General features: G+C 42.2%; 1 protein-coding gene across 5 annotated transcripts in view; it reads right to left on the bottom strand.

The window, feature by feature from the left end:
- The window catches only part of hlcs (holocarboxylase synthetase (biotin-(proprionyl-CoA-carboxylase (ATP-hydrolysing)) ligase)), a 69204-nt gene that overhangs the window by 9480 nt on the left and 40734 nt on the right, over positions 1 to 18990 (bottom strand). For 4 of the 5 annotated variants that reach the window (XM_028466097.1, XM_028466098.1, XM_028466099.1 and 1 more), the window contains 3 exons: positions 17705 to 18702; positions 3795 to 3968; positions 1068 to 1342 (listed from right to left, as the gene is read on the bottom strand). In XM_028466097.1, the coding sequence (XP_028321898.1) occupies positions 1068 to 1342; positions 3795 to 3968; positions 17705 to 18702 (1447 nt within the window). The remainder of the gene's footprint in view (positions 1 to 1067; positions 1343 to 3794; positions 3969 to 17704; positions 18703 to 18990) is intronic. The other variant, XM_028466101.1, reaches the window with a different exon arrangement.

The following is an 18990-nucleotide window of genomic DNA, read 5'->3' as shown; positions in this document are numbered from 1 at the left end:
AACTCCTTCCTTGTACCATTCAGATTTTGTTATACAACACTGATCATCTGTAGTTTTTAAAACATACTCTATAAATAAATGTCAGTAACTGATTGGAGTTACTAGTCTTTGTTCTTGTGTTGCATATATTAGATAGTTGGTTAGAAAATATTTTATTCACACCATTGATTTTCATTTTTTACTGTATGCATCGAGGATGAGCTTTTCTTCAAAGGGCCAGAAGGAAAACTGCAACTGTTATGGAACATATAAACTCAATTTTGCCGAACATTAGGGCTGCAACTCTTGATTATTTTAATACTCAAGTATTCTGAGAACTATACTGTTGGCTATATCCATAATACTGCATATCTGGAAACTTTTAACCTTTAAATAACTATCCCTGTTCCCCCATTACAGTCTTCAAATTTGTATTTGTTTGCATGGTTTTGTACCGTCTGTATTATGGTTAATGTTTTGTACGCTTATTGGGAAGCGACCTTGAGTTCCTTGGAAGGTTCTTTATAAATGTGTTATTACCTCCGCCAAGGAAGTAATAATTCACCATGTTCATTTATGTCTTGTCTGTTCGCTGTTTCATGACAAAATTTTACCTCTTACGCCATAAAAAATTGCATTACATTTTTAGTGGGGATCTGGATCAATATAATGATTCTGGATCAGTTTTAAAATGTAAAAATCACCATCTCTTATAATTGGTGAAATTTGAAAAATTCATATCTCGATTTGTAAAAAAAGAATAAAAAAGATTATAGGCATGTGAAAACCCTGTCCACTACAACAAATAAGAGTTCAGTTTATACCTGCTCATCAATTGTGAATACCAAATGACTTAACTAAACTAAGCAAGTTAAAATATAGCGTGTGAAGGAAAAACATTCCCTGTTGACTGCAGTCTGACTAAATGAGAATCCTAAGTGCACACAACAATGATTGGTTTCACTGTAGAAACACTCTACAGTGATTTGGGTCACAAATTAGAATTTGTGGCCATGATGCTCAAGGTAATAGATCACATCTGATCTTGGAAAATTCTAAATGTTACGTCGGTGCGGAAGATCCATTACCCTTCTAATAGATCCATAGTAGAAGTGACGACTTCAGCAAAAAGTAGTGTGTGCCCCAAAAGGTTGGTCTTCAAATTCCTGATGTAGGTTTGCATGCAAAACTGCTTAAAGCTTTTGGACTCAGTGAGCAGAGGCAGTACATTGTTAGCAGGAATGGTGGATGCACCCTGCAGTTCTTCGTGGGATAACATCTTGAGGGAGGTCTTAGACAATGCAAGAACACCATTCTGATCCACACGTTCCTCTAACCAACTCAGGAACCTGCTCTTAGCCTCCTGTAAAAACAAAGAAGAGGGTATTGTGTTTTCTTACATTCTTCACGTAACTTCTTAAAAGGTAACAAACTCAACCAAACATGAAAAAAACTGATTAAAAATGTAAATCTACAAAGATGTATGATAATGGCACAGCAGCTAAACTTATTTACAACTTATTTAAACTCGAGTTACAAACTGAAATATTCAAGTAAGCCAAACTTTCTTTAAGATTCAATGCACGAAAAAGTTCTATTTCATAGTATTTCGTGAGATGTCTCACTATGGGATGCAACTTCTGTCTGCATTCCTCAGAAGCATTTATTTCAATCTGCCAATCCTGATTGGCCGGTGAAGCGCGTCCGTCCGCTAGGGGGAAACCCACCTCCTATAAAGGAGGATGCGGACAGGCGCACACTATTCAAATTAAGCTCCTCTTTTCCTCTTTCGAGCAAGAAGGGTAGTCTGGTAGGACATCTCACTCATAGAGGGGGTTATATACATAACCTAAAGTTCTATTTCATAATATTTTGTGAGATGTCTCACTATGGGATACGGAAACTCCCGTAGTGCAGACATGCTCATCGAGCGGAACCAGTCTCATCACATCAGGACAGTAAAATCACCCATGCCACGCACGAAGCGGAAATGTACAGCATGTAAAAGCGGACAAACGTGAGGGGCGAGGTCCAACTCGCCACCGCACAGATGTCCTGAACAGACATTCCGCTGAAAAAAGCCCAGGATGTGGCAAGACCCCGAATCAAGTGCGCAGACCCGTAGGTGGCTGCAGACCCTGTCAGGAGTAAGCCAAAGCAATAGCCTCCACCACCCAGTGTGGACAGGTGTTGCCTTAGTAACAGGCTTCCCCTTATGGGGATTTGCCCAGGAGACAAACAGCTGATTGGTCCTCCTGAGGCCCCTCGTCATATCCATGTACAGTAAGTACAAATCACATGATCTGGACATAACACATCCGGCCGCTGCTCACCTTGTGAGGCAGAAAAGGCGAAAAGGTCAACGAGGAAACATGAGCCCACAACCTTCGGCACAAAAGCCGGGTTGGGTATCAGGATGATCCTCCCATCACCTGGGAAAAGCTGAGTGCACGACGGATGAACCGAGAGCGTATGGATGTCACTGACCCTCTTGGCCGAAGCCAGAGGCCAGCAACAAGACAGCCTTAAGAGAGGTGAACTTCAGGCCCGCCTCTTCCAGTGGTTCAAAAGAAGAACATTTAAGTCCCTCCAAAACCACCGCCAGATTCCACGGTGGCACCAGTGATCTGGACACGAGGAGGAGCCTATGCTCCCCCTTCATAAACCGGCAGATCAGCGGTTGCTGACTGGCCGATTTATCCCCAAAGCCACGTGACATGCGGTAATTGCACCAAATACACTTTCACAGTGGAAAAGGCTTTGTTTTTTGTTAATCAGGTCTTGTAGAAATGACAAAATCACTCCCACTGGGCACTGATAAAGGATGTGGTTCCTCTGGAGGCACCACCCCTCAAACAGCCTCCACCCAGAGTCATAAAGAGACCTAGTGGAGGGGGCCCGGGCACTCTCTATGGTCGAAATCACACTCTGACAATCCCACGGCTGACAGATTGAGCCACTCAGGGGCCAAGCCCATAGCGCCAGACAGTCTGGATGCGGGTGGAAAACTGTGCCCCTCCCCTGTGACAACAAGTCCCTGCGCATCGGGAGCTGCCAAGGACGTGCACACAGCAGCCGGTAAATCTCTGCCAGCCAGTGCATGGGCGGCGACAGTGGAGCCACCAGGAGCAGTGTGTGTCCGCATTCCCTCACCCTGGACAGGGTTGAGGGAATGCGTAAAAAAGCACAAGCAGCCAAACGTGCACTAGTGCGTCTACACCGAGGGGAGCCTCCGTGCTGCGCAGGTAGAGGAACACTGCGCGTTCTCTTCCCCTGCGAACAGGTCCACCTCGGCCCAACCGTAACGGGCCCACAGCTGCCGCACCACCTCTGGGTGCAGCATCCATTCCCCGTAAAGCGGCGCGCCCCTAGAAAACAGGTTGGCGCCCCCGTTCATAATCCCTGGAATAAAGAAAATCCGCCTGTGGACAGTTAAGCTGGCAAAGAAAAACGTGAGATAGCTGAGAGGAGACGAGGTGTCATCTCACTCATAGAACCAGGGTTATATACTGTACATAACCTAAAGTTATTAATCGTGAACAAATAAGAGCTTTTTTTTGAAAACCGTTTGGTTTCCAAAATACAAAAAGATTAACTTTTACAAAAAAAGAGTGTTTAGGACAATTTAGGACAAAAAGACAGATGTGGTGAGCTTGATTTGACCTACAAAGAACTGAGCTACTAAGGCTGAGTGATGAGAAAATTTTGAGCAAATGTTGTCTGATTCATTCAAAGCTTGGATGATCTGTTTGAATACTGAGGTCCTCACATAGTCCTACAATGAAAAACCTTACTAACACAAGCATTGTGCTTACCGGACCAGTGGCCAGCAGGTGGACTGGGCTTGGTGTTGGATTCTGGTTCAGCTCACAATTTAGGCCCAGTGAAGTAAGGATGTTGGTCAGGACTTCAAAAGGTAGTGGATTACTGTCCTTTAGTTGGTCAAAACCTTGAAAAGCCTGAGAGTCAGCTGGAAGATCAAAAAGGACCTGAAGGCATGACACAAACACTCAATAACAAAACTCTCTGTAAGGCGACTGAGCTACAGATGATTTGGCCATAGATATGACAAATTTGAAAAATAATTTTTTTTAACAGAATAAACTGGATAATGTGTTTAGCTGGCATTCAACTTTTAAGAAAGGCATTTTGGTTTGCTACAAAACAACGAAGCAGATATAGATTATCATTTGCCTTTTATCTCATTAAGATCCTAGTTGCAGCAATCCAGGAACCATGACACTGTTAAAAGTTTTAAAGGGTGTAAATTTTTTCCCACAGTCCAAAGCAAAGCATTTAATCTCAGCTGATGTTCACAGATTCAAAATGACATTTCCAAATGACTTACTGTTCTTGCTGTCATCCAGGATTAATAGAACCATAGTTACATACATAACTTTTTTTCTATTTCATCTTTCTTGACAGCCAGAGGTGATGCTTCAAGCACTGGATGCCATATACTGTACCAGGGGTCTCCAACCTTTTTTGACCCAAGATCTACATTTCAAGAAGCCAACCTTCTGAGGTCTACCAGTACAGTGCAATCACAAACCCACACTCCTCGTTTCCAGCCTGCAGTAACTAACATCACAACACTTAATGTTGTTGTCACACAACCACTAGACATCACGTCACAAACCGTTCTTAAGGCTGGGATACAGGGTGTGATTTTTCCAATCGTTGCACTCAACTCCAGCTCAAACTGTGTGACTCAGACGCAGAGCCCGAATGTGCGCAGCTCACGATGCATGTTCTCACACTGTACGGCCGACACTCTGACACGATCTGACTGCTCACACTGTACGTCCATACACGACATGTCGGGGTCTTGTTTCTGGAAATGCAACGTACAAATTAGAAGAAGAAGAAGAAGAAGAAGAACACTGAAGCGTCACCATTAAAACAGACGAAGAAGAAAACCCCGGAAGTGGAGAGATGCTCGCAAATCTCAGCAAAAAGAGCTTTAAAAAAGAGAAGACGGTGACGTGATGGACCAGGAGCTGGCTGGACAGACGTGGGCACGACAGTCCGTCAATTTTACAGCGGTGTGAGCATTTACGGTAAGCTGGTCTGTGGCACGGCTTCAACTGTGCGATATCCTCACAAGGAGCTCACAAGGAGTGACTAGATTTCAAACATGTTTGAAATCCTTACAATCTACGATTGCTGATCGGGAGCTGGTCGTGAGGTGTTAATCGCTTCTCGTGACCCCATGTATACTACACGATGCACGATCTAGCAGAGACTCGTACGATCCCACAAAATAGTCCCACGAGTCAAAAATCGGCTCACAATGGGCCAAAAATCGCACAGTGTATGCCTGCCTTTAGTGGGAGACCTGGCACTGGGAGGAGGAGGCTAGCTTCTTGTAGTCCGGTGTGTAGGAGCTGGTTGCTAGGAGTAGGCAGACTGCAACTTGGTCATCAGTCATTGTTGATCTGTAATTTGACTTTATAATTTTCAAGCAGAGTGGCACAAATAAGTTGATCCAAAAAGAGCTGTCAGGTTCAAGGCATATCTTCTGAGATTGGAATACTGCTCCTCCAACAGTAGTTTCCAAAACAATACATGTTATCAAGGTTGAGTGGATGTTGTTTTGGCTTTGATTTCAATGTAATTTTGCAATGTCAGAATCTCATCTTCAAGAACAGTGCTTTCCAAGTTGCAACTTGGACCTTCCATCAACCCAACTGGTGCAGCAGGGGAAACCATGTTTTGTCCGTCTAAAAGAAAGCCACCATGAGAACCCTGGTAAAGAACCCGCTGGAATGAGGGGGAGGGGCGGCGCTCACTGCCCCTTGGCAATTTGGTACTGCCAGACGGCACCCCATTCAAGGAGGGACGTGTCCGTTGTGACAGTCTCTCGTTGGGCAGAAAGATGGCCCATGTGAGTGCCTTTCAGAATTGATGACTGGCTTGTCAATGGGGACAGAGCCCAGACACATTGTTGAGACACCCTGATCCTCCTCTGCCTGTGACACCTGGCATCTAACTAGGGCTGAAACGATTCCTCGAGTTATTCGAGTAATTCGATTACAAAAATGCATCGAGGCAAAATTCTCTGACTCGATGCTTCGTTTAAGCCACTTCCGCTTTTGATGCCTACATGTGCGCGCAAAGTGCGGAACACAAAATGGAGACGGAGACCGAGGGAGACGAGCGACAAGGAGAGCAAAGAAAACGACGTAAACTGTCGAAAGTGTGGGACCATTATAAACTAAAACGGGAGCAAAATACAGTACAATGCGTGTACTGCAAAACAGAATTAGCATACCATAACAGCACTACTTCAATGCTACAACACCTGAGCCGAAAGCATCCGCTTTATGCATCAAGTCTGCCGAGCGGATCCAACAGGTAAGTCTAATGTTATTGTCACGTTCACAGAAGTATTTAATTTAGATCAGTGTTTTTCAACCACTGTGCCGCGGCACACTAGTGTGCCGCGAGAGATCGTCAGGTGTGCCGTGGGAAATTATCCAATTTCACCTAATTGGTCTAAAAAAAAATTTGAAAACATATTAATTATTATCTGCAAATAATATACCATTGTCGAGTGTCCGTGCTGCAGTAGTGAATAAAGGTGCGTGCACACCGAACGCGACGGAAGCGATGCCGTTGCCTTAAATCGTCCCTGATCGGTAGTTTGCACATAGTGGTGCTTTTTTGTCAGTCCATCATTTCATCGCTCCAGCGACGCGATCACTAGGGAACTGTGTGTGTGTGTGTGTGTGTGTGTGTGTGTGTGTGGCCCCGGTAACAGGGTAGAGACAGAGAGAGAGAGAGAGTGTTGATGACGTCTTTTTTTTTTCCTTCTTGCTCCGCTTCTACGGTTAAATGATCAACTTAACGGAGATATTAAAGGATGACTTCACTCAGAATGTGTTTGATCAGTAGTTACTGTGGTTTTAAAGAAATTTACCGCTTTAATTTTGAACCTGATACTTTGAGGAAGTAGAACAGCCTCCGCTGCAGCCGTCAGCACTGAAGCGGGAGCGGGAGGGGGGGCTGCTGCCTCCGCTCTACAGACAGTGGAGGACGGGAGATATCGCTTCACGTCGCTTAAAAAGTTAAAATTTTTCAACTTTGATCATGCAAGTCGCGTCGCTGAGGGGGGGATAAATTGACGTTGCATCATTTACATTGATTTTTAATGTAATCGCATCGCTTCAGTCCCTTTAAGACCACATTGTTGTTTCATTTGTTATGTTCAAGCTGTATTTTTGAAGTGGACATGATAAGTGCACTTTTTATTTGAAAGAAGAAATACAAATGATGATAAAGTCCTTTATTCTTTGTGTTTATTTGATTCCTATTCAAGACACTTTGATGAGAATGGCTATATTGTTAATATAGGCTACAGAGTATCATTTTTTAACATGTTTGGCTGGTGGTGTGCCTCGTGATTTTTTCAATGAAAAAAATGTGCCTTGGCTCAAAAAAGGTTGAAAAACACTGATTTAGATCAGTGATTGGAGATTACGGCACGTAAATAACATACACGTAGCCGAATAATGGCTGATTAACAGGGGAAATAATTGTAGTGGCCACATGACGAGATTATTATGATTATGTCTCATATTATATCTCACTCACACACAGGCGCGCGCGCACACACGAGGTTGTCAGACCTGGTCAACGTGTTATTTATTTGTTTAGGTATTTATTTTATGACAATATATTGGCTTTATTCATTTTAATTCTATTGCAGAGAGTAGGGTCATCAGTTGTAGATCACATCATAATATGTACATTTGCCATTAATTTAGGCCTGGTAATCAATGAATAAATAACAAAATTAATTATACTCTACTACTTTTTGTTTTTCTCCAGTAAATCGCAGAGTGGTACTTTGGACAGCTTTGTACAGAGGGCTCCGTCATGTTCAACTGCGCAAGTGCTGACTTCACAGACCGCATTCTGAACATGATTGTCACAGACATGCGTTCCACTGTCCATGGTGGAGGATTAAGGATTCCAGAAGATGATTTTCGCTTTTCAATCAAAAACTATGCGCTTCCTTCAAGAACCTACTTCATGAAAATTATGGAGAAAAGTACGAGGACATTAAAGGCAAGTTAAAAACATGCTAAAGAGACCGACAGCATACGCTCTCACAATCGACATCTGGACCAGCGTGCTACAGAAGCATATCTGGGTGTGACGTGCCACTTTCTTGGGGAGGGACTGGGGAATGGAGTCCCACAGCCTGACAACAATGCCACTTGAAGAGAGACACACAGCTACAAATATTGCAGAGTGGATTGAGGATGTTATTGCAAAGTTTAACATTTCACCAGAAAAAATCAAAGCTGTTGTCCATGACAACGGTGCTAATGTTGTAGCAGCAGCTAAGATTTTGGCTGAAAAAAATGGATGGGCATCAGTGCGATGTGCAGGACACACGCTTAACTTGGTGGTGCAGGGCGCTCTGAAGAAAAACCAGGCTATCTCTAAGTGTGTAGCTGCTGCAAGATGTCTTGTTGAACACTTTAAGAAGAGCGAGCTAGCATGCACCAAACTAAAGGATAAGCAGCAGCAAATGGGCACACCGTCACACATGCTGGTGCAGGATTGTAAGCACTCGCTGGAACAGTACTTTCCAACATGCTGTCCAGGCTGTTGGAACAGAGATGGCCAGTAACTGCTGCATTATCTGACCCAGCAGTGACACCAAGAGGAAAACACTACCTTGATCTCAAGCCTGAACAGTGGGATGTGATTCAGGAGCTGAACCAGGCCCTTGAGCCATTTGAAGGAGCAACTGTATTTCTGAGTGGGCAAGAATATGTTACCCTCTCTGCACTTCCACAGCTTGTGCAAAGTCTTAAGAAGTCCATACAGACTCCAGCCTTTGAGACTGCACCAGTCAAGTCATACCAAACTGATTGTGACAGAACAGATCACAGCAAGATGGCAAGGACTAGATGTGTTTCAACCTGAATCCAACCATATCTTACTTGCTGCTGCTTTAGATCCCAGGTTTAGGAAACTTAAGTTCCTGTCTCCTGATGAAGTTTTCAAGGTCCAAAGCACAGTACAAACCCTGGCACTTGCTGCCAAAAAGGAAGCGAAGCAGAAGAATGCAAGTGAATTGGGTCTCCCAGCACAACAACAAGACAAGCCATTAACTAGTGCTAAATCATTGCTCGAAAGATACTGGGGTCATCAGACTCAAGCACCAGTGATGAAGAGGATGAGGAGCAGCAGTTGAGTCAAAATGTCCAGAAGGAAGTTTTGATGTACTTTGGAGACATCCTCTATCCAAGAAGGAGAATCCGCTGTCATGGTGGAAAGTGAATGCAGCGCGCTATCCCAACACTGTCAAAGCTAGCACAGTCCTTCCTGTGTATCCCAGCAACATCTACGCCATCAGAGCGCCTGTTTTCTGCAGCAGGGAATATTGCATCGAAGCGCAGGGCGAGCCTCAGTTCTGAGCATGTTGATATGCTTACTTTCCTTCATTGCAACCACAGGCTCCTTTAAAGAGTCTGAGCGCGCACACAGACACACAGTATGGAGAAAGACATTAATGTTTATTATTATGCCTCAGTTTTATCTTAATTTTTTTTTACACCTTCTTAAAAGTAATTTGAAATTACTGTTATTTATTTTTGTACTTTAGAAAAAACAAGAGTGTAATGTGGCAATATGTTTCCAGTTTTTTTGTCTCAACTTTTTTTTGTCATCTTTTAAAATACAGAATATGCCAAATGAAACATTAAATGCACTCTTTTTTCTTGAAAGAAGCAGCTACCAGTTCGGCTATGTTAAGTCTGCCAATAAAAAAAATTATCTTAAGAGGAATTGAATTGGTTATTCATTTAACTGACTTCTGTTATTGTCATTGCCATGTATTACTATTAAATTAAGTTCAAGAAATTTAATAAAATTTAAAAAAAATTGTATCCGATTACTCGATTAATCGCCAGAATAATCGATAGAATACTCGACTACTAAAATAATCGTTTGCTGCAGCCCTACATCTAACCGAAATCCGTTGAAGCAAACACCCTCTCTGAAGTGACAAAGTAGGTCGAGTATGGCCTTATGGCCGCCACATCCAGATCTACACCAAGAAAAGTGATGGTCTGAGCAGAGACCAGGTGATTCTTCTGGTAGTGCACTTGACACTTGTGTCTGGGAAGGTGCGCACAACAGCCAATCATCCAGGTAGGGCAGAATTTTCATGCCTTGCGTCTGCAGAGGTGATAGAGCTGCAGCCACATACCTGGTAAACACCCGCGGTGAGCGAGGAAGACCAAAGGGAAGCACCCTGAACTGAAAGTGCCAGCCCTGACATGTAAAACGAAAAAACTGCCTGTGATGCAGTATGATGGAGACATTAAAGTAAACAGCTTTGAGCTTGATTGAAGTGAGCCACTCCCCCCTTTTCATCACATGCAGGACCTCTGCAGTGGTCAGCATCAGAAAGGGGATAACTTTCAGGTAATTATTGAGGCCCCTGAGGTGTAGAATGGGGCGAAATGCGCCATCTTTCTTTAAAACACGGAAGTACGTTCAATAGTATCAGCCGGACTGTGTTCGGGGATCTATTGGTTCAATAGCGCCCTTATCGAGGAAAGCAAACAATTCCAAATTCAGGGCAAGAGCTTGTCCTGGGTTGGAGAAGATGGTCAGCCTGACCCAGCCATGCGTCGGGGGGCCGGCGTCAGAACTGTAGTTTGTACCATTCTGTCTGGGTAGACTCAAGGGTCCATGGGGGAAGTAGCCAAGTAACTGAGCTGCTGATGGGAGAAGCAGCCGTTGACCAGCCCATGTACTTCAGGGCCTCCACATGTACCTCGCTGTCTGGCGGACCTAAGCCACTTGCCGAGCACTATGCTTCCCCGGGTCGATGTACAGGGTGCCTGCCTGCCGGCCGGGTAGCTTGGTGGCAGAAATGCATACAGTGGGGCAGTCAGATGTGCCCCCCGTCTACTGGAAGAAGACATACTCCTGTGGAGATTAGAGAGATGCTGCATAGTCTGCCTGGATTGAGCAGTCCAGTGCTTCCAGAACAGCGGATCTGAACAGCATCCTCAGTTTTACCAGAACGCTGTGCAGCGTTCGTCTACAGATCTTTGTCAGCCACGCCTGCCGACGAGCCTAGACCAGTGTGTACATCACACAACCGAGCTCCCTCAACATGAGCATAAAAGCTAGAAGGGAGGCATCACCATGTGTCAGTGGCATGCAACATTATCTTCTTCTTGTCACTTCTATATGCGTGAAAACAATGGGGCATCATTTGATAGTCTGCCTCTTCATGCAAGCATGGTTGTAGGAAGGAAGTATACAGTGTTGCAGATAAGGCAACATTCTTACCTTTAGTTGGGATCAGCATCTTCCCTCTCGCTATTACTTTGGATTCAATCCCATACAACATCTACCCATGCAACATATACAAGTTAGGCTTGGGCGGTAATACGGTAATATTGTATACCGCGGGGTAATAAAAATAGCAATGGTATCAGTTTCAATATTGTTTAAAATAAAATGCAATGCACTTATATAGGCGATAAGGATCAAATATTAAATATAATTTGTTTAATGCATAAACATGATTTTATGTCCAGCAACAGCTGTGTCACTGAGTGCTGCGCTGCAAAAAAAAAAAAAAGTGCTGCACTTCAGGTGTCAGTGGCTGTTCACTGATCGGAGCAGAGGGGACATAATTAAGACAGGATTGAAGCACATCCACTGTTAAATTAATCATTTTTCTGCACAAGAACATGGATTCGCCTTATATTTGATACGTGGATAATGTAAACAGATCCACTGACTGTCTCATGCCCGCACTGCGCACCTGTGTGTGTGACGTGCGCAAATGTTTCCCCGTGCGCTGATCTGAAGTTAACATTAACAGTTGTCTGTTAATAAAAGCAGGCTTAACACTAAAACAAACGTAATTATGTAATTTGTATGAGGAAAACATTGGTTTCAATTGTCAATTGTTTTGGGTCGGGCATGGATATAAATACCTGTCCAACCTGTCAGTTTCAGTTTTGCTAAGTTGGGTTCTGGTCAAAGCTTGAATAAGGTTCATATCATAAATGGTCTGTGTTTAAAAGCAAATCGGCACTACAAAAGGCCAGAACAAAATATTTGTCTCCTTCTTTCTCCTCGTCCTCCTCTGCAACTGCTCATTTATTCTCCTGCTACGCTGCACAACAAACGCGACAATACGCATATGGGTCAGATTGGAGCCACAAACCAATCGTTCACACTGGAGTCTGATACAGGTCCCATTTTAAATGGTAATGTGAACGGACAAACAACAAATCAGAATTGAGCATTAAGGCTTGCAGTGTGAACGCAGCCTTAAGTGTTTGGTATTTAGTTACTTAACGGTGAAGGCACAAGTCAACAGTTTGACTGTCTGAGCCTTACATCATAATTATTAATTAGTCACGGTAATACCATATACTGTGGGAAAATAGGAAAGAGGTTTGACGGTATCAAAATTTGTTGCCTCTTCAGATATGAGAGATAGACGTAATCTGCGTAGTCTCTGGACTGGTTTAATTCTTGCGTTGGGATAGGTCTCTCAGAGGCTCAGTTGAACTTTTTTGGCACAGGGAACGTAGCATCCTGTCTGTTTTGGTTACTACCTTGTTATGGGCAAAAGCACTGCCCACAAGCATTATTTACTTGGTTGCTATTAAGGCTGAACAATTAATTACATTTGTGATTATCGCAATTTCATAAAACGCGATTTTCTAATTGCAAAGACTGGGATTTTTTTTTCCACTTGAACTGACAAGTATTTTTAAGGTCGTGTTAATCCTCAAGCCTCAGACAAGAATTGATACTGCCGTGCTGCCTGCTAGTCCTCCTTAAGAACTTGCATGCACTGTCTACAATGCACTGTAGACACCGCCTCCATCGGCTCCAGTGGCGGCGAGTCAGCACTGTAGACAAACCCGCTGCATCGTGGGCCGCCTCGGCGTCCCTGCATATCGGCCGCTACCGTGCCTTGGTTGCCGGCAACGTTTAGTTTGAGTAGTGACTTGCGATCATATATTATCTTACAGCTAAAACACTGCGAGTTACCATGGCAAAATGGGTAAATCAACATAGCTAGCCTTGGTGTCACTAGCCAGTGCAGCAGCAGCAGCTATCAGAGGCGCAGCTGACTAATTCTCCTTTTGCACAATTTTTCATTGTTGTTTGATATGCTTGATTTGAATATTTGTATTGTTTAGATAGTTGGTTTAGTGCTTTTAGTGTTTTGTTAATACAAAAAAGTTATATATGCTTTTTTTTATTGTTTTATTTATAAATTTATAGTGTCTTATTAAGAAGTATTAATTTTGTGTTTTTCATTCATTTTGTGTGCCATATTGTTAAAAATGTTTTAAAATAAGCAGATTGATGTTCATTATTTGTTTTGTTTTTGTTATTTTGTGTTTTTCCATTGATTTAAAAAATTAGGGTATCGATAAAGTACCGGATCGATAAGGAGTATCGATAAGAGTAGTAGTATCAATAAATCCGAAACGATACCCATCCCCAATGTTGAAGAGGTAAAACCACAGATTTGTTTGCAATTTGTGTTTTCATTTTTTTTTAATTATTTATATTTATTTAATGTTTAAAGGCAGGGTAGGCGATTTTCAAAAGCTAGCATGATTTTGAATGTAGCCTCCCCGATGACTCCGCCTTTACCCCCCTTCCCTCCGTTTCACTCACATGCATGTGCACAGCTGCTGCAGTAGAGGACCTCAGTTCATCGCTTGTATTGTGTAGAAACTTTGTTGTCTCATGTCTCATTCAGCAGTAAGTAAACAATAAACTTGTAATTAGATTATTTTCCAAAATCGTTTAGCCCTAGTTGCCATCACTCCAATTAGCTTGCTCGGTTGTATTAGGCTTAATTAGGCATGCTCTTTGACACAGTCTATGGAACAATCACAATGTATCTTCCTGAAAAGAATTGAAACTAAGGATGCACTGGTCGATCGGTGCCGATTTTTCTTATTTTGGGGGATTAGTGATCGGCCGATGCCTGCACATGAACCCGATCTTCTCCATCTCCGCAAAGGTCTTAAAGTCAGCTCTGTCCTCTTCTGCTGTGAGTTGACTGACAGGCCCGCCTACCAACTCATTGTGTGCGTACAGTCTATTGTGTGCGTGCGCATTTGTCTGCTACTCACGATAACAACAGCTGGAGTAGCCGGTTGCTTAGCATGTCGGCAGTTTTACACAAAAAACTGAGAGCAAAGGATCGCAATTTGTAATTCCTGTAACGCGGAAATAAGCCTTGGCGGAGCTGCAAATATAACGCTACCCCATTTACCTTTTAAGAAACCACCACACCGCCAGTATGCAGCATTTGGAAACTTAAAACTCGGGACACTTTATTAGTGATTTAAGATGTTTAGTTAGTTTGTCCTGTAGATTATTTTATCACCTACCTCAAACCCTGTGATTTTCTTTATTTGTAAAACTAAATACTGCTGTGCACTTTATTTTTGTCAAAGAGCTCCAAACAGGTCTGCAGTGTAACCTGTTGGACATGTTTTTGTTTTTAAAATGTGAAAAATGAAAGATGAAAGGAACTGATATAATTAAGTATTTTGGACAGCAATGTTCAAAACTTTTAATTTATGCTTGAAATAACTACCTCATGTGCAGTTAAAACAACATGTTTTGTCTCACAATAAAATAAGATTAATTCAATTAAAGAGTATGTTGTCAGTTTATATATATATATATATATATATATATATATATATATATAAATTGGGATTGGCCAAAATCGGTATCGGCCGGACAGGCTCTTTAAAAAATCAGTGATTGGCCAGAAAATTGCAATCTGTGCACCCTTAATGGAAACATTTGTTCTGTTCAATTAAATATTGATCAGATATCTACATCTAAAGTTTGAGTTTAATAATTGTACATGTTGGTAAGTGCTGCAAAATGCATCATCAGATTAACGCTTATGCATGCATGTACCAGGATCACAATAGGTATAATCCTCATGAAAATAGATAAGTTAATTCATGTTTAGTTGGGGAATTCATATATCAAATTGTTCACCCCTTTAAAAGCTATTTCATGACAATCCTTATCTCCATAAACCTACATTTTTTTTGGTAAGAAAACCTTTTCGCCACCATCTCAAATAGAACCAAAGTTATAACAAAATATCCATATTGGCAATATGGATGGTGGCGATCTTGGATTTAAAGATTTTGAGTGGAAACCGTTGGTTTGCCAGTGTGAATCCTATTAAAAAGCAATTCAGCATACTCAAAAACCCCCATGTACAAATGTTCATGCATTCTTCATCTTAGCCTAATATTGCTACATATCCATGTTATGCAGTGACTGGCCTACTGAGGCTTCCTGTAGGGAAGCTGAGAGGGCCTGCATGAGGTAGGACATTTAGTTGCCTATGCGTCCCGCTGCTTCATAGGCCCTGGTAAAAAGATAATCTGTAACCCCTCGCTACACTTCCTGATCTCGATGGCTTCTTTGATCCAGTGTTTGTTTGTTTCCTTCTGTAACATTTATTTTTGCATTGTCCCAATCCATGATGTGATTTTTTTGTTCTGCAGTGGTCTGATATTGCAGACTTGAGATTTTCCTGTTGCCCCTTTTCTTTCCCTATCCTTGTGAGTCGTCCTGCCGTGTCTTTTTCACACTCCCTCCGATGTTCATTTTTCCTTGTATTAAAAATTCTTCCACTACAGAACAAAAAATCATGTCATGGATTGGGACAAAACAAAAATTATTGGGACAGAAGGAAGTTAAGACAAACGCTGCATCAAAGAAGCCCTCGAGATCATCAACAGGGATGATGGAACATTTTTACTCTCCTACACCTCTCTTTTCCAAAACCATCACAGCGATCAATAGATGCCTCTGAGGAAGACTGACAGTTGGCAGTCGAAATATGTCAGGAAATCAAAGACGCTACCTTCACCTCGGGCTGAACGATTTTGGAAAATAATCTAATTGCAATTTTTTTCCTCAGTGTTGCGATTTAATTTGCAATTATTTTTTCAAGGTCCTCTTCTCATTTATTTTTCAACATAATAACATAATCAATAAATCAATGTAATGTGTTCTAATAAACAATATGATACAGTATGTATTATACATAAATAGTTTTTTCTTGGTTAAAGTGGTTAAAGAAGCTGGGCTTGTAATCGGAGGGTTGCCGGTTCAAGCCTCACCTGGGCCGTCACTGTGGGATGTTGAGCAAGTCCCTTAACCCCAAACTGCTCCCCAGGCGCCGCAAAATGGCTGCCCACTGCTCCTCAGGGATGGGTTAAATGCAGAGGACGAATTCCATTGATGTACAAACATTACATGGCCAATTAAAGGCGAAAGCGAAAGCGAAAGGCTTATGTTAAGATAAAGGAAAATGAAGCATGAATTAATATTAGACAGTTTATCTACTTCAGTTACAGTTGTCATTTAAATACTTTGACAATGCAGTCTTGTAAGTATTCACCACGACAACGTAACAAAATTCTGCCAAACATTATTAAAAACTAAAGTGCAGGAAAATAAGGAAAACAAATATGTTCTTAAACAAATGGCACAATTTTTTGGTTGATCAAAGTCCCAATCACAAAATAAAGAAGTGTATGTTCTTATTAAATCAAGAAAAAAACAAAACTAAACTTTGTACGGTGTCGGCTTCTGTCGAGCCCGAGGCTAAAGCAGCGTTTACATCTCCATTAGTCTGCTTTGCGCTGCTTCGCTCGCAAGTCATGTGGCCAGAACTTTTTTTCTTTTTAAAATCGCAGCTTTGCGGTTAGGAAATTGTTTTGTTTTATCATATTGCAATATTATGCAATATAATAGTTTAGCTATACCTTCACTTATAAAGGTGAAATATTAACTAAAGCTGCACCAATGCAGGGAAGGAGAAGCATAAGACGCTACCTCCACACCAACCACAATGCCAGCACGAGGAACGCAGTCCACACACATTGTGGCATGGCAACAGAAACCAGCAATACACAGATTCCACCTACCCGAGGCATCCTACTCTGTCATGGGGGAGCACAAAGCACAGCTTCAAAAAACAACCTGGAGGGCGGACAAGCTGCCCGTAACTCCCGACGACAACTGCACAGAGCTGCTAGTTGTGCGGCTAGCAAAGATAGCTTCAGCATTCTTGGTAAAGAAGTACCCTAGTCACTCAGATTAACAAATCTGCTTCCAGCGAGAAGATTAAAGAGACTGAGTCTCGTACTAAGCCGGAAGTTATAGACTGAGCGGGTCTTTGTTGGTATAAAACCCAACCTGTGAATGTACAAGATGGTTTTATTTAGTGCTTGAAGCACTGACACATGACATTCAGTGCTTGAAGCAGTGAATGTCATCAGAAAGGATGAAATAGAACTTAAACTCAGGAACTTTTGTAATGTTTTAAAAAATAAACTTTTCATGGGAATTATTTAATGGATTAACCAGGACTAATCCTGTTCAAACTTGCTTTTCCTTAACCGCTTTCTCTTTTCTTTAATGTTTTTTTTTCTTTCATGAATCCCTTTTTTTGTCTCATGTGGCTTTAAGCTCCCAAAAAAGCGCTAAATAAAATTGATTTATGCTTATTATTATTATTAATAATAATAATATTAGCTTCAATTTAAAATGATAGGAATTAATGGGATATTTTCAAAATGTACAGTTGGCCCTTAACACAGATGTTAAATATGGTTGGGAAAATATCAGTTGGTAAGTCATTAATCTTTACCTGACAAAGGACAGCTTCTCCGCTGTCCTCTCCTTGGGTCACCCTGACGATAACCACATTGCTCGTTTGTGGGTTATCCCCTTTGAACTCCCCCCAAACCTCTACATCCCCAGCTCCCTCCATTTCCATAACATAAACCTTTCCACTTGCCATCATGCTGAGTTCCAGCTTTGTATTGTCTTTTCCTGTGAAGCTCAAATTGCTAACCATCATATGTTGCTCTTTCAAAACCTCCAGAGACAGGCCAGCCAGGCACAGAGATGAGGCCAAGCCCAAGACTTTACCCCCCTGGTTCAGATAGGTGAGAATACGGGCCTGAAGTTGTGGGGACAGGCTTTGTTCTTCTGCCAGTACTAAGAGTCGAGTGTTGTCAAGCCAAGGATCGCTCAGAGCTTGCTGAGGAAGGAGGAGATATATGATGTTGTGTTCCATGTTAATACACGCCTTTAAAAGCAGGCACACTTTTTCAAAACGCTCCTGACAGCCACTCGTGTACACAAGGATATTGGGAGATTTGCAATTGCAGTCAATGCCACCGTTTTCCATGTCGTGATCTGATTCTTCAAAAGACTCCTCCCCACTGTCTAACCCCACTAATTTATCCATGGGAAGGTCTGGAATGTTCTCAGCTGAGGCATACTTGACAGATAGGATGGTACTGCTCTCTAATTGTAAACACTCATGGCAGCTCGACAGATGAAGGTGGTGCCCATGTCCCTCCATGTGGTGGTTAATCTCCAAGGAATGTTTGTCCTCGTCACCAACTGGTTGAACACTGTGGCTGTTGTGCGGCGGTTCAGAACCTCGTCTTTCCGCCAACTTTTTATTTGCATCTGATATCAGGCAAATGCTGTCTTTTTGACACAGCAAAGGCTCTGACACATGGGGGATATCTTGAGTTCCGTTGCTGCTGGTAAATGGTAATGTGATGGTCGTTACGGTCTGTGAGTGTTGCTTCTCCAGCAGCTCAGTCAGAGTGGACTCATGGAGAATCACAGCTGTGGGATTTCAACAAAAATTAAAAACAAATAGCACAACAGCAGCACAAACCAATGTTATTGTTCTTTTTCCAGAACGCTGGAACACTTAAGCTGCTGGGGACGATGGCTAACATTTTAAACAGTGCCTGTATATCATCCAAAAGTTGTTCTCATTTACCACTGATGCCAGTGACCAAAACTTTGCTAAAAGAAAATTTCTGGTGTTTTCACAGATTGAAATTTGTGCCAAAACCATTTTGGATGTTAATACTATGGCTTCCACAAAAACTGAGTATGGCCAATGTT

Source organism: Gouania willdenowi, chromosome 14, assembly GCF_900634775.1.
Source record: "Gouania willdenowi chromosome 14, fGouWil2.1, whole genome shotgun sequence".
In the NCBI taxonomy this organism is placed as follows: domain Eukaryota; kingdom Metazoa; phylum Chordata; class Actinopteri; order Blenniiformes; family Gobiesocidae; genus Gouania; species Gouania willdenowi.
The sequence above is the reverse complement of the archived record's forward strand: the minus strand, read 5'-3'. Positions and strand labels throughout refer to the sequence as shown.